General features: G+C 48.4%; 1 protein-coding gene across 3 annotated transcripts in view; it reads left to right on the top strand.

The window, feature by feature from the left end:
* Positions 1–7029: 7029 nt before the first annotated feature.
* The window catches only part of SP1 (Sp1 transcription factor), a 35933-nt gene continuing 27851 nt past the window's right edge, over positions 7030–15111 (top strand). Inside the window, exons 1-3 of one of the 3 annotated variants that reach the window (XM_055249161.2) lie at positions 7030–7208; positions 8569–8726; positions 9021–10533. In XM_055249161.2, the coding sequence (XP_055105136.1) occupies positions 7202–7208; positions 8569–8726; positions 9021–10533 (1678 nt within the window). In that variant the 5' untranslated portion in view covers positions 7030–7201. Of the gene's footprint in view, positions 7209–7550; positions 7593–8568; positions 8727–9020; positions 10534–15111 lie in introns of those variants that run through there. The other 2 variants (XM_055249166.2, XM_055249162.2) reach the window with 2 other exon arrangements.

Below are 15111 nucleotides of genomic sequence, written 5' to 3'. Positions count from 1 at the left end.
CACAAGGCTTCACAGATAAGGAAAGAAAGACACAGCAAAGGTACAGAATGAGTCATTTTATTTTATTTATTTATTTGTTTATGAGATAGAGTCTCGCTCTGTCGCCCAGGCTGGAGTGCAGTGGCGCCATCTCGGCTCACTGCAAGCTCTGCCTCCCGAGTTCACGCCATTCTGCCTCAGCCTCCCCAGCAGTTGGGACTACAGGTGCCCGCCACCATGCCCGGCTAATTTTCTTTTGTATTTTTAGTAGAGACGGGGTTTCACCGCGTTAGCCAGGATGGTCTCAATCTCCTGACCTCGTGATCCGCCCGCCTCGGCCTCCCAAAGTGCTGGGATTACAGGCGTGAGCCACCGCATCCGGCTTACAACAGAATGAGTCACTTTAAATAATGTTAATAATAATAAAGAATATTGGCCGGGCACAGTGGCTCATACCTGTAATCCCAGGACTCTGGGAGGCCGAGGCGGGTGGATCACTTGAGGTCGGGAGTTGGAGACCAGCCTGACGAACATGGAGAAACCCCATCTCTACTAAATAATACAAAATTAGCCGGGCGTGGTGGTGCATACCTGTAATCCCAGCTACTCGGGAGGCTGAGGCAGGAAAATCACTTGAACTCCGGAGGTGGAGGTTGCGGTGAGCTGAGATTGCGCCATTGCACTTCAGCCTGGGCAACAAGAGCGAAACTCTGTCTCAAAAAAACAAACAAACAAAGAAACAAACACAAAAAAGATTATCAGCAACCAGTTAACAGCAGCCAGTCCTGAATTTCTCACAAGTTCTGAGCTTGCCAACCAGAAAGAAGCCCGTCTTGTTTCAGTTTCTTTTTGGATAAGTTTCTTGCCTTTCCAGGGCTCTTAAAAGACTTCTGGGGATGTATATGATGTTCCATCCAGCTTCTGTAGTCCTAATTGCACTGAATGATCTTAGCCTGCTTATCACAAGCTTCTGATGTGAAAAGTCTAGGCTTGTTTTCTTGTTCAGAGAGGTGGAAAGTAAGAGTTTAGAAGACTGCGAGGCTTTACTATTTTGTCAAAAGACTCTTTTTCTAGCCTCCTTTATCCTAGAGTAGGCAGGACAAGTAAAAGAAATTTCAGTTAGTCCACTTTGTACTTAGCTGTAGTTGAGAGTTTGATGGAGTTTTGCTCTTGTTGCCCAGGCTGGAGTGCAATGGCGCAATGTCGGCTCACCGCAACCTCCACCTCCGGGGTTCAAGCAACTCTCCTGCCTCAGCCTCCTTTGTAGCTGGGATTACAGGCATGCACCACCACGCCTGGGTAATTTTGTAATTTTAGTAGAGATGGGGTTTCTCCATGTTGGTCACGCTGGTCTCGAACTGCCAACCTCAGGTGACCCGCCTGCCTCAGCCTCCCAAAGTGTTGGGATTACAGGCGTGAGCCACCGTGCCCGTCCTGTAAAATGTTCTTAATTATCAGATTGCTAAATGGGAGACTGAAAAAAGCTGAGGATTGGGTTCAAAATCAGGAAGAGGCCCGGTGGCTCACGCCTGTAATTCCAACACTGTGGGAGGCTGAGACGGGCGGGTCACTTGAGGTCAGGAGTTTGAGACCAGCCTGGCCAACATGGTGAAACCCCATCTCTACTAAAAATACCAAAATTAGCCAGGGGTGGTGGCATGTGCCTGTAGTTTCAGCTACTTGGGAGGCTGAAGTGGGAGAATTACCTGAACCTGGGAGACGGAGGTTGCAGTGAGCCAATATCCTGCCACTGCACTCTACCCTGGGTGACAGAGTGAGACTCCTTCTCAAAACAAAACAAACAAACAAAAATTAGGAAGAGTGATTTAACTTTTATAAGGCACCCAAATGAAAGCTGAGAATCAATCTTAGTATTATATCTGGAAACTATTCAGGATGGTCAGGATTAGGCTTCCCCTCCCATTTAACAAAAATGTTTACTGGGACTCAACTATATTCCAGGCCCTGAGAATCCAAAGTGAAAAGGCATCATCCCTGCCCTCAAATCACTTAATCTAGTCGGGGAGACAGGATACTTAGAAACCTCTAATGAAGGCAAATAAAAGGAGCACAGTGGCCAGTGTATTCAATAACTGAGGGAGGTAGGAAAGGCTTCATAGAAGTCATTCTTATAAAAGATATGAATTTGGCCGGGTGCAGTGGCTCACGCCTGTAATCCCAGCACTTTGGGAGGCCAAGGCAGGTGGATCACAAGGTCAAGAGATCAAGACCATCCTGGCCAACATGGTGAAACCCTGTCTCTACTAAAAATACCAAAATTAGCTGGGCGTGGTGGCGTGCGCCTGTAATCCCAGCTACTTGGGAGGCTGAGGCAGGAGAATTGCTTGAGCCCAGGAGGCAGAGGTTGCAGTGAGCCAAAATCACGCCACTGCACTCCAGCCTGGCAACAGAGCGAGACCCTGTAGCCCCCCACCCCCGCAAAAAAAAAAAAATGGTTGGGCGCGGTGGCTCATGCCTGTAATCCCAGCACTTTGGGAGGCCGAGGTGGGCGGATCACGAGGTGAAGAGATTGAGACCATCCTGGCTAACACGGTGAAACCCTGTCTCTACTAAAAATACAAAAAATTAGCCAGGCGTGGTGGTGGGTGCCTGTAGTCCCAGCTACTCGGTAGGCTGAAGCAGGAGAATAGCTTGAACCCGGGAGGCAGAGCTTGCAGTGAGCTGAGATCGTGCCACTGCACTCCAGCCTGGGCGAAACAGCGAGACTCCATATAGAGAAAAAAAAAGATATGAATTTTAAGTGGGGTATGGTGGCTCATGCTTGTAATCCCAGCACTTTGAGATTAAGCTCAGGAGTTCAACACCAACTGGGCCACATAATGAGATCTCAACAAAACATCAAAAAGTTAACCAGGTAGCCAGGCGCAGTGCCTGACACCTGTAATCCCAGCACTTTGGGAGGCTGAGGCGGGCAGATCAGCTCAGGTCAGGAGTTCAAGATCAGTTTGGCTAACATGGTGAAACCCCGTCTCTACTAAAAATACAAAAATTAGCCAGGCATGGTGGCACATGTCTGTAGTCCCAGCTACAAGGGACGCTGAGGCAGAAAGAATTGCTTCAATCTGAGAGGCAGAGGTTGCAGTGAGCCAAAGTCACGCCACTGCACTCCAGCCTGGGAAACAGGGCAAGACTCCGTCTCAGGAAAAAAAAAAAAAAAAATTGCCGGTTGCAGTGGCTCACACCTGTAATCCCAGCACTTTGGGAGGCCGAGGTGGGCGTAGGATCACCTGAGGTCAGGAGTTTGAGACCAGCCTGGCCAACATGATGAAACCTCATCTCTACTAAGATACAAAAATTAGCCAGGCATGGTGGCGCGCACCTGTAATCCTAGCTACTTGGGAGGATGAGGCAGGAGAATCACTTGAACCTGGGTGGCAGAGGTTGCAGTGAGCTGAGATTGCACCACCGCACTCCAGCCTTGGAGACAGAGTGAGACTCTTTCTCAAAAAAAAAAAAAAAAAAGATAGACACTGCGTGTGTGCATGTGAGGGATCTGAATAGCCTTGATATAAGTTGGTTTTTTTGTTTTTGGTTTTTCAGTCTAAAGAATATTTTTTCAGGTTTTTACAGAGCAATTGGACAAGATGGATCATGTCATTCATTTGCTCTCAGGGATTATCAATAAACTAGTATATGTCTAGGGCATTCCTCACTGGCCACATGCTGAATTGTCTTCTTCTGGAGGAGCAAAAGGGAAAGGATTGTAAAAAGGATGATGGCTATTGAATTTCTGAATCTAGGTCTTTTTGTCAGTATCTGGTTTAAAAAAAAAAGTAAACCCTAGTTTAATTTTATCCTAATTCCCAATCCAGGTGTAGTCTAGGACTATGGAAAAAACACAGGCTTTGGAACTAAACAGAACAGTCATAATTTAACCAAAATATCTGAGCCTCAGTTTTCTCATCTGTACAAGGGGACAACTATCTCTTAAATTGGTAGGAATAATTAAATTAGATACATATGTGAAATGTTTAGAATACTCCTCCACGGTGTTAAGTTTCCTCTCCCTATCTCCACCCCCAAACAAGTTTAGGTATGGACAGTTGCTGAATGGACTAAACAGCTATTAGAATCTTCAGAGCTTGGTTTACAAAGATGAGTAATGCAGTTTCTTCCTTCCAGGAAATTTCTCCCTTTCTGGAAGTTTCTTTTCCCCAGTTTCTTCTCTTGGTGTTTGTGTTTTGTTTTGTTTTCTTTGAGACTGAATCTTGCTGTGTCGCCCAGGCTGGAGTGCAGTGGCGTGATCCCCAGTCACTGCAACCTCCGCCTCCGGGTTCAAGCGATTTTCCTGCTTCAGCCTTCCGAGTAGCTGGGACTATAGGCATATGCCACCGCGCCTAACTAATTTTTGCATTTTTAGTAGAGACGGGGTTTCACCATGTTGGTCAGGCTGGTCTCGAACTCCTGACCTCCAGTGATCTGCCCGCCTCTGCCTCCCAAAGTGCTGGGATTACAGGCGTGAGCCACTGCGCCCAGCCTTCTTGGTGTGTTTTAAACTAGGTTTAGGGCCTAATCACTTGAAAGAGCTACTTAAAAATAGGTTTAGGGTGGAAGTCTAGGAGTCTGCCTTTTTTGAAAAAGAACCCAGAGGATTCTGAGAGTGTGTGACATTTCGTTTTGAGAAACCTTGATATAGTGAGAGATGAAATTGTCATGGAATCTGATAAATTTTATAATAAAGGTATATAAGAGGATGATGCCATTTGATCCGTCCTGGGAGTAGGGGCAGGATTTTTTTTTTTTTTCAGGAGCTAGACAGTAAAAATTAAAAAGCATTTATATATTTACTTTTTTTTTTTCTTTTGAGTCGGAGTTTCACTGTCATTGCCCAGGCTGGAGTGCAATGGCATGATCTTGGCTCCCTACAACCTCCGCCTCCTGGATTCAAGCGATTCTCCTGCCTCAGCCTCCCAAGTGGCTGGAATTACAGACATGTCCCACCACGCCCGGCTAGTTTTATATTTTTAGTAGAGACCAGGTTTCTCCATGTTGGTCAGGCTGGTCTTGAACTCCCAACCTCAGGTGATCCCCCTGCCTCGGCCTCCCAAAGTGCTGAGATTACAGGCATGAGCCACCGCGCCCAGTCTATATATTTACTTATTTTGGAGACAAGGTCTCGCTCTGTTGTCCTGGCTGGAGTGCAGTGGCAGGATTTGGGCTCACTGCAGCCTCAACCTCCTGGGTTCAAGCGATCCTTCCACCCCAGCCTCCCGAGTAGCTGGGACTACTGACGCACATCACCACGTCTGGCTAATTTTTGTTATTTTTTGTGGAGACGGGGTTTCACCATGTTGCCCAGGCTGGTCTTGAACTCCTGGGCTCAAGCAATCCGCCCGCCTCGGCCTCCCATAGTGCTGGGATTACAGGTCTGAGCCACTGCGCCCGGCGACATTGTTTAATTCCCTCAAGAATTTATAGAAAACTTTTGGTGGAACTGTTCTGGGTTGGAATCTAACACTACAACTCATTTGCTTTATGACCTTGGGTAAGTCACTTAGCCTAAATGTCTTCACTTATAAAATACATAATATAGCTAATACTTAATAAAATCTTTCTTTTAAGGATGACATAGAATACTAACTGCCTCCCTGACTTCGGCACCTAACACGGTAGGCAGTCAGCAATCATTTCACCTTTTTACCTGTTTAAAGCAGCAGAGGCCTCAGTTCTTGCCTTCAAAGGGCTTAAAATAGTTTAGGAGAATTCAGATTTTAAAATATAAGAACATATAAGCAGTGACAACATATAAGATACAAATACTGAAGGACATGACCTCATCGTGTCATTGACAAGCTATTAAGGCCGGCTCCACCAAAACACGGATAAAGATGAGGCCAGAAATCCAGGTGCCTGCAATAAAGTTTCTTAACCCTCATGATTGCAAAAAGCAGGAGCTCAGCTATCTTGCTTTATGCATAAGCGGTATTTACTATTAAGGGGGAAAAAATGGAAGTGACTTATCCGCACTTTAGCCTCAAGGCTTGAAAAGTTAACCAGTCTTTTAAGTGGTTAGCGCCTGTCTGGGGGAACTTAATAAAATCGCGTTTCCTGGAGTCTTACGGAGACTGCATATTGTTCAGCTCAGTATTAACTTATTTGGTGAGCGCTGTCACCAGATCTCGTCCCGCCTGCACTCCCAGGGCTTGCAGCGACATTGAGGAATCTGCCCGCCTGTCCGCCCACCCGGGAGGGGGTAACATTTGAGAGGTACTTTATAGGGGCAGTTAAATGAAGACTCAAGTCCTAGTGTTGACGCGGAACTGCGCGCCGAATGCCTTGGCTCTGACACCTGTTGAGCTGCAGGACTCCGCTAAAGCGTCCCACCTAATGACTGCAACAACGTCCGCTGAGGAGGGACAATATGGCGACGGTCTCCTCTTGGCACAGCCCTCTCCCCTCCCTCATGATGGGCAGCTCTGTTAACGCCCATTGGCTAACTAGGAGGCGGTGCCAGGCCTACTTCGTCCCCTCATTGGATTGAATAACTGAGGGAGCCGCCAATTCTCCTCTGCCACTCCAAGTTTCCGCCCTCAGAGTTAATTCGGCGTTTAATTGGCTTTTAGTTCACGTCAATATGCGCCCTTTCCTGTCTCTTTTCAGTCTTAATCCAATCATAACTTTCCTGGCTGCCCGCCTGATTTCTGATTGGCTTTAATCAGCTTCATCCTACCCTATTCCTGCCTACTTCTTACCTCTCCGCCCACTAGGATTTTGCCCAGGCATATCCCGGATTCTGGTTGGCCGTTGTTCTGTCATTCCTATCAAAGCTTTCCCTATCCCTACGTCTCAGGGAGCCCGCCTGCCGGTTGACTGGTTTCCTTCCAAGCCAATCATCTCCAGCTCCCGCCCATCTTCACTTCCTGCATCCTTCATTGGCTTTTAACACTGAGAGGGCGGTCTTTTTGGGCGGACACCAGGCACGCAACTTAGCCTCACACGCCTTAGAGAGCAAACGAGTCTTGCCATTGGATAATCTCACCGTCTTTCTTCTGCAAGTCCCTCCTTTCCCCCTCCCTCATTGGGCGGGGCAGCAGAGAAGGGGCGGGGCCTAGGTTGGGCTTGTGGCGCGCTGCTCCCTCCTCCTTACCCCCCCCTCCCTGTCCGGTCCGGGTTCGCTTGCCTCGTCAGCGTCCGCGTTTTTCCCGGCCCCCCCCAACCCCCCCGGACAGGACCCCCTTGAGCTTGTCCCTCAGCTGCCACCATGAGCGGTAAGGATGAGTCCACTCTAAGCTTAGGGGTGGGAGGCGAGTGAGGGGGCGCGCGCGAGGGCCGACCGGGCGATCCCCGCCGTGAGGGGGGCGCGGGCGGGAGGCGGCGGCGGCGGCCTAGGTCCCGCCCGGGGCGGAGGGAAGGGAGGGAGACGGGGCAGTGGCGGGGCCTCCGAGGAGGAGGGGGATGGGCCGCCCGCCCCGGGGGAGGGGGCAGCGTGGCCTCGCCCGCCCCCTGCCCGCCCCGGCCACGGGGGGACGGGCCTTACCCCCCACTACTCGGCCGCCCGCCTGAGGCTCCTCCCGCCAGGGGCTGGAGCCGCGGGGGCGGCCCGAGCAGCGAAGGCCCCGCCCGGGCCAACCGCCTGCCTGGTCCGCCCTCTGGTCGCCGCCTGCTCCAAGGCCCTCCTCCCCCCACTTTCTGTAGATTTCCCTCCCGCCCCCCCCCCCCCCGCACCGTCCCGCCCTTTCCACGCCCCTCACCCCGAAACCGCCCTTTCCCTCAGGGTCCGCTCTCCGCCCAGAAACCTCATGACTGCTAACCTGTAGACCCCTTTAGTTCCTTAGCAGTATTCACAAATGTTTTCCTACTCACACTTTTTACTTCTTTTTCCCCTCTCGTTACTTTTCACACTTGGATTTTTGTTTCTTTATCTTTTTTTTTTTTTTGAGACGGAGTTTTCGCTCTTGTTAACCAGACTGGAGTGCAGTGGTGCGATCTCTGCTCACTGCAACCTCTGCCTCCCGGATTCAAGCGATTCTCCTGCCTCAGCCTCCGGGAGTAGCTGGGATTACAGGCATGCACCACCACACCCGGCTAATTTTGTATTTTTAGTAGAGACGGGGTTTCTCCATGTTGGTCAGGCAGGTCTCAAAACTCCCGACCCCAGGTGATCCGCCTGCCTCCGCCTCCCAAAGTGCTGGGATTACAGGCGTGACCACCGCGCCCGGCCTCTCCATCTCTTTTAACCTTAGTTTTAGCAAGCTTTCCATGCACCCACATGTTGTTTTTTGCCTTACCTGCCTTTTTCTTTTTTTTCCCTTAGGATACTTTTTATTTTGAAACTCTTTAAACATGCCTACCGTCCTTCACGTTTCCTATCCCCAAAGCACTTTTTGAATGTTTTCTTAGTTTAATTTTGTACAAGGGAGAATTAAGGCCCACTTTTGGCACCACTGAACCTAGTTCATGTCCCGCATGCCCTGCAGCTCCCCTCTGCCCTCCAACCCATTTTCTTTATGCTGGCGCCTTTCGTCTTCCTGTTAGTCATTGCTATTTCATCATAGCCTCCTTTTATCCTTCCTACTTCATCTCTTTTCTTCCCTCAAGTTTAAGTTGTTTGTTTTTTAATTATTTTAGACCAAGATCACTCCATGGATGAAATGACAGCTGTGGTGAAGATTGAAAAAGGAGTTGGTGGCAATAATGGGGGCAATGGTAATGGTGGTGGTGCCTTTTCACAGGCTCGAAGTAGCAGCACAGGCAGTAGCAGCAGCAGTGGAGGAGGAGGAGGGCAGGTAAGTGATAATCATAGAGTGGGGAAGGTGTTGAGAGGATGTAAATATTCTTAGATAATTGCCTTACTCTTCACAGAAAGCGTTTTAGGGAGAGACTAAACCATTTTATAGATAAGGAAGTAAGAAAATGGAGATCCCCAAAGACAGGAGTTTCAGCAATACAGATAGGTCAGCTTTTTGTTTCTGATTTTTGCTCCTTGTCTGCACTACGTTGCTGTTTATTTGTTGTATACTGCCCCCTAGGCTGGCAGCTGGGTGTCACTAACTCCTTTCCTCTCCCTTATTTTCGGCCAGGAGTCCCAGCCATCCCCTTTGGCTCTGCTGGCAGCAACTTGCAGCAGAATTGAGTCACCCAATGAGAACAGCAACAACTCCCAGGGCCCGAGTCAGTCAGGGGGAACAGGTGAGCTTGACCTCACAGCCACACAACTTTCACAGGGTGCCAATGGCTGGCAGATCATCTCTTCCTCCTCTGGGGCTACCCCTACCTCAAAGGAACAGAGTGGCAGCAATACCAATGGCAGCAATGGCAGTGAGTCTTCCAAGAATCGCACAGTCTCTGGTGGGCAGTATGTTGTGGCTGCCGCTCCCAACTTACAGAACCAGCAAGTTCTGACAGGACTACCTGGAGTGATGCCTAATATTCAGTATCAAGTAATCCCACAGTTCCAGACTGTTGATGGGCAACAGCTGCAGTTTACTGCCACTGGGGCCCAAGTGCAGCAGGATGGTTCTGGTCAAATACAGATCATACCAGGTGCAAACCAACAGATTATCACAAATCGAGGAAGTGGAGGCAACATCATTGCTGCTATGCCAAACCTACTCCAGCAGGCTGTCCCCCTCCAAGGCCTGGCTAATAATGTACTCTCAGGACAGACTCAGTATGTGACCAATGTACCAGTGGCCCTGAATGGGAACATCACCTTGCTACCTGTCAACAGCGTTTCTGCAGCTACTTTGACTCCCAGCTCTCAGGCAGTCACGATCAGCAGCTCTGGGTCCCAGGAGAGTGGCTCACAGCCTGTCACCTCAGGGACTACCATCAGTTCTGCCAGCTTGGTGTCATCACAAGCCAGTTCTAGCTCCTTTTTCACCAATGCCAATAGCTACTCAGCTACTACTACCACCAGCAACATGGGAATTATGAACTTTACTACCAGTGGATCATCAGGGACCAACTCTCAAGGCCAGACACCCCAGAGGGTCAGTGGGCTACAGGGGTCTGATGCTCTGAACATCCAGCAAAACCAGACATCTGGAAGCTCACTGCAAGCAGGCCAGCAAAAAGAAGGAGAGCAAAACCAGCAGACACAGCAGCAACAAATTCTTATCCAGCCTCAGCTAGTTCAAGGGGGACAGGCCCTCCAGGCCCTCCAAGCAGCTCCATTGTCAGGGCAGACCTTTACAACTCAAGCCATCTCCCAGGAAACCCTCCAGAACCTCCAGCTTCAGGCTGTTCCAAACTCTGGTCCCATCATCATCCGGACACCAACAGTGGGGCCCAATGGACAGGTCAGTTGGCAGACTCTACAGCTGCAGAACCTCCAAGTTCAGAACCCACAAGCCCAGACAATCACCTTAGCCCCAATGCAGGGTGTTTCCTTGGGGCAGACCAGCAGCAGCAACACCACTCTCACACCCATTGCCTCAGCTGCTTCCATTCCTGCTGGCACAGTCACTGTGAATGCTGCTCAACTCTCCTCCATGCCAGGCCTCCAGACCATTAACCTCAGTGCATTGGGTACTTCAGGAATCCAGGTGCACCCAATTCAAGGCCTGCCATTGGCTATAGCAAATGCCCCAGGTAAGATTTCCAATCTTTTGCATTTATTGGGAACCAATTCTAGCATCGTAGCTGAAACTTGAGTCTAAAGAAGGGAATAGAGCCTTTTGAGATAACACTTTCTTGAGGGCTAGTCATTTAGGCAAATAAATTTGAGAAATAGAGATTCTGTTTAAGTAATTTGGAACTGAAGTAAAGGAAACTTCTCCAGTTAGTTTGAGAAAGGAGCACTTCTGGGCAATATTCTGGAGTCTGTGTACTATTCAGTGTTTTTGGTGCTGCAGAATAAGGGTTGACAAGCTTTCTGTAAAGGGCCAGATAGTAATGTAAATATTTTAGACATTGTGGGCCTCGTGTGGTCACATTTTCTTTTTTTTTTTTTTCGAGACAGAGTCTTGCTCTGTCGTCCAGGCTGGAGTGCAGTGGCGCGATCTCAGCTCACTGCAAGCTCCGCCTCCTAGGTTCACGCCATTCTGCCTCAGCCTCCCGAGTTGCTGGGACTACAGGCGCCCGCCACCACGCCTGGCTAATTTTTTGTATTTTTAGTGGAGACGGGGTTTCACCGTGTGAGCTAGGATGGTCTCGGTCTCCTGACCTCGTGATCCGCCCGCCTTGGCCTCCTAAAGTGCTGGGATTACAGGCGTGAGCCACTGCGCCCGGCCTTCTTTTCTTTTTTTCTTTTTTCTTTTTTTTTGAGATGAAGTCTCACTCTGTTACCCAAGCTGGAGTGCAGTGGCGCGATCTCAGCTCAGTGCAACCTCTGCCTCCCGGGTTCAAGCGATTCTTCTGCCTGGGCTTTTTGAGTAGCTGGGATTGCAGGTGAGCACCACCACGCCCAGCTAATCTTTGTATTTTTAGTAGAGATGGGGTTTTGCTATGTTGGCCAGGCTGGTCTCAAACTCCTGACCTCATGTGATCCACCTGCCTCGGCCTCCCAAAGTGCTAGGATTACAGGTGTGAGCCACTGCGCCCAGCCACATTTTCTGTTTTGTATGTTTTTTCCACACCCCTTTAAAAATGTAAAACCATTCTTAGCTCTAAGGCCTTCTTTGGCCTGTAGGTCAACTCCTCCATAGGATAAAAATTGATTATGGGCCAGGTGTGGTGGCTCACTAATGCAGGCACTGAGAAGACAAGGCAGGTGGATGGGTTGAGTTCAGGAGTTCAAGACCAGCTGGGGCAACATGGTGAAACCCTGTCTTCAAGAAAAATACAAAAATTGGCCGGGTGTGGTGGTACATGCCTATGGTCCCAGCTACTCGGGAGGCTAAGGCATGAGAATCGCTTGAATCAGGGAGGCAGAGGTTGCAGTGAGCCAAGATTGCACCACTGCACTCCAGCCTGGGCGACAGAGTGAGACTCTGAAAAAAAAAAAAAATCCAAAAATTAGTCGGGCGGCTGGGCACAGTGGCTCACGCCTGTAATCCCAGCACTTTGGGAGGCTGAGGTGGGTGGATCACCTGAGGTCAGGAGTTCAAGACCAGCGTGGCCAGCATGGCGAAACCCCTTCTCTACTAAAAATACAAAAAATTAGCCAGGCATGGTGATGCGCGCCTGTAGTCCCAGCTACTCAGAAGGCTGAGGCCAAGAATTGCTTGAACGTGGGAGGCAGAGGCTGCAGTGAGCTGAGATCACATCACTGCACTGCAGCCTGGTTGACAGAGCAAGACCCTGTCTCAAAAAATAAAAATAAGAGGGAGCCGGGCGCGGTGGCTCACGCCTGTAATCCCAGTGCTTTGGGAGGCCAAGGTGGGTGGATCACAAGGTCAAGAGATGGAGACCATCCTGGCTAACACTGTGAAACCCCATCTCTACTAAAAATAAAAAAATTAGCTGGGCATGGTGGTGTGCGCCTGTAGTCCCAGCTACTCAGGAGCCTGAGGCAGGAGAATCACTTGAACCAGGGAGGTGGAGGTTGCAGTGAGCCGAGATCGCATCACTGCTCTCCAGCCTGGGTGACAGAGTGAGACTCTGTCTCAAAAAAAAAAATAAATAAATAAATAAATAAATTTGATTATGGGCTGGGCGCGATGTCTCACGCCTATAATCCCAGCACTTTGGGAGGCCGAGGTGAATGGATCATGAGGTCAAGAGTTCAAGACCAGCCTGACCAATATGGTGAAACCCCGTCTCTACTAAAAATACAAAAATTAGCCGGGCGCGGTGGCACAAGCCTGTAGTCCCAGCTACTCGGGAGGCTGAGGCAGGAGAATCGCTTGAACCTGGGAGGCAGAGGTTGCAGTGAGCCAAGATCGTGCCACTGCACTCCAGCCTGGGCGACAGTGAGACTCCGTCTCAAAAAAAAAAAAAAAAATTTATTATGAATTTTACCTGTTTGTAGAACACAGATTAAATCATCAGATATTTCTTGTGAACTGTAACTGCTAATTGAAGGGAAAATGATCTAACGGGTTGCTTTTCAACAAAGTAAGTTCCCTGGTTAGTATTAACCAGAATATCCTACACTCTGAGTGTGCTGGTTAATCAGGATTGAATTTTTTTTAACTCCTAGTTATCTGAAAAACAAAGTCCCATAGCTTCCCTTCACACTAACATATGAGCATCCTAGGTGATTCTGATACTTCCTAGGTAGCAGTCTAACTTCCTAGACTTCTTTGAAAGTACTGTGTATGGTTAGGAAGGGAGGAGAAGGAAAGGGAGTGGGGTAAGTTGGGGTCTGGAATGGAGTGGGGGATGTAGGATTGAGAAGAATTAGGAATGAGGAGAGCATTGAAGGGAAAAACAATCTGGGAAGAATATTGAATCTGTTGACCGAAATGTTCAGAGTCTTTCATTTTGAACTAAATGTTTCACTATTAATTTGAAATTTAAAACAGTAAACAGATTTAAGTCTATGTAGTCTATGTAGTCTATCTTTTTTTTTTTTTTTTCATTTTTGAGACTGAGTCTTGCTCTGTTGCCCAGGCTGTAGTGGAGTGGTGCAATCTCCACTCATTGCAACCTCCCCTTCCTGGGTTCCAGTGATTCTCCTGCTTCAGCCTCCCAGGTAGCTGGGATTACAGGTGCGTGCCACCACGCCCGCCTAATTTTTGTTTGTTTAGTGGAGACGGGGTTTCACTATGTGGACCAGGCTGGTCTCGAACTCCTGACCTCAAGTGATCTGCCCGCCTTGGCCTCCCAAACTGCTGGGATTATAGGTGTGAGCCACCATGCCTGGCCTGACTGTATCATTTTAAATTCCATTGTATGGAGCTAATCTTTAATAAAGCACAATAAAAGGATACACATACATCTTTATATTCTGGCACAATTATAAAAATACGGAAAATAGTTTAATATCACCAAATAATATCACCCAACTTCTAGGTTTGTTTTTTTTTTTTTCGTTTTCTTTTTTGGGACTGACTCTCGCTTGTCTCCCAGGCTGGAGTGCAGTGGTGTGATCTTGGCTCACTGCAACCTCTGCCTTCCGGGTTCAAGCAATTCTGCCTCAGCCTCCCGACTAGCTGGGATTACAGGCACACGCCACCATGCCCATTAATTTTTTGTATTTTTTTAGTAGAGATTGGGTTTCACTGTGCTGGCCAGGCTGGTCTCGAACTCCTGACCTGGTGATCTGCCCGCCTTGGCCTCCCAAAGTGCTGGGATTACAGGCGTGAGCCACTGCGTCTGGCCACTTCTAGTTCTTTTGGCATATATATGTGGGTTTATAAATTGTTTGCTTTTGTTACCAAATTCTCATTCCATTTAGACTGATTCTTAAATAAGTGAGGGTAACAAATAGGCAACCATATTTCCTGCCTCCTGCAGTTTTGGTAAATCTAGGGGGAAAGTCTGCTTAAGTTCCCTGATTTCTTACATTCCTGTGGTGTGTTTAGAAATACTACATGTTGAGCTTTAACAAGACAGTAATTTTCTTAGTTAATTGAAATCTTAGAATTGAAAGTTAGAGCTGGAAGGGACTTAAGTTATTTAGTACAACTGCCTTATTTTCTAGATGAGGAAATTGAGGTACAGAGAATCACTTAATGAGACAACAGCCAGAGCTGAGGCTAGTTCTACTAGTCTAGGGTGCAACCTGCCTTAACTAGGGGCTTGAACAATTCTTTAGATTGTAAAAAATGTATTCGAGCCAGCCTGGCACGGTGGCTCACGCCTGCAATCCCAGCACTTTCGGAGGCCGAGACAGGCGGATCACGAGGTCAGGAGATCGAGACCGTCCTGGCTAACATGGTGAAACCCCGTCTCTACTAAAAATACCAAAAAATTAGCTGGGCATGGTGGCAGGTACCTATAATCTCAGCTACTAGGGAGGCTGAGGCAGGAGAATGATGTGAACCCGGGAGGCAGAGCTTGCAATGAGCCGAGATTGCACCACTGCACTCCAGCCTGGGTGACAGAGCGAGACTCCGTCTCAAAAAAAAAAAAATCTATTCGAAAAGGTGTTTTTGCTTTAAGATTTAATGCTCTAGAGCTGACAGGTGTTTTATAAACCAAGCATTTATGGGAGTAGAAATGGGAAAAGTTTTATAAAAGCTGAGCTCTTCAACATAGAAAATTAGACACTTCCGGGCAACCTACACCATCATGTTTATTTTCTATTTGCTCTTAGATTGAAGTGCCCAGTTTTGCTCTTCT

This window comes from Symphalangus syndactylus, chromosome 17 (genome assembly GCF_028878055.3).
Source record: "Symphalangus syndactylus isolate Jambi chromosome 17, NHGRI_mSymSyn1-v2.1_pri, whole genome shotgun sequence".
NCBI classification, from domain to species: Eukaryota; Metazoa; Chordata; class Mammalia; order Primates; family Hylobatidae; genus Symphalangus; species Symphalangus syndactylus.
This window is presented reverse-complemented; position numbering and strand designations above follow the sequence as displayed.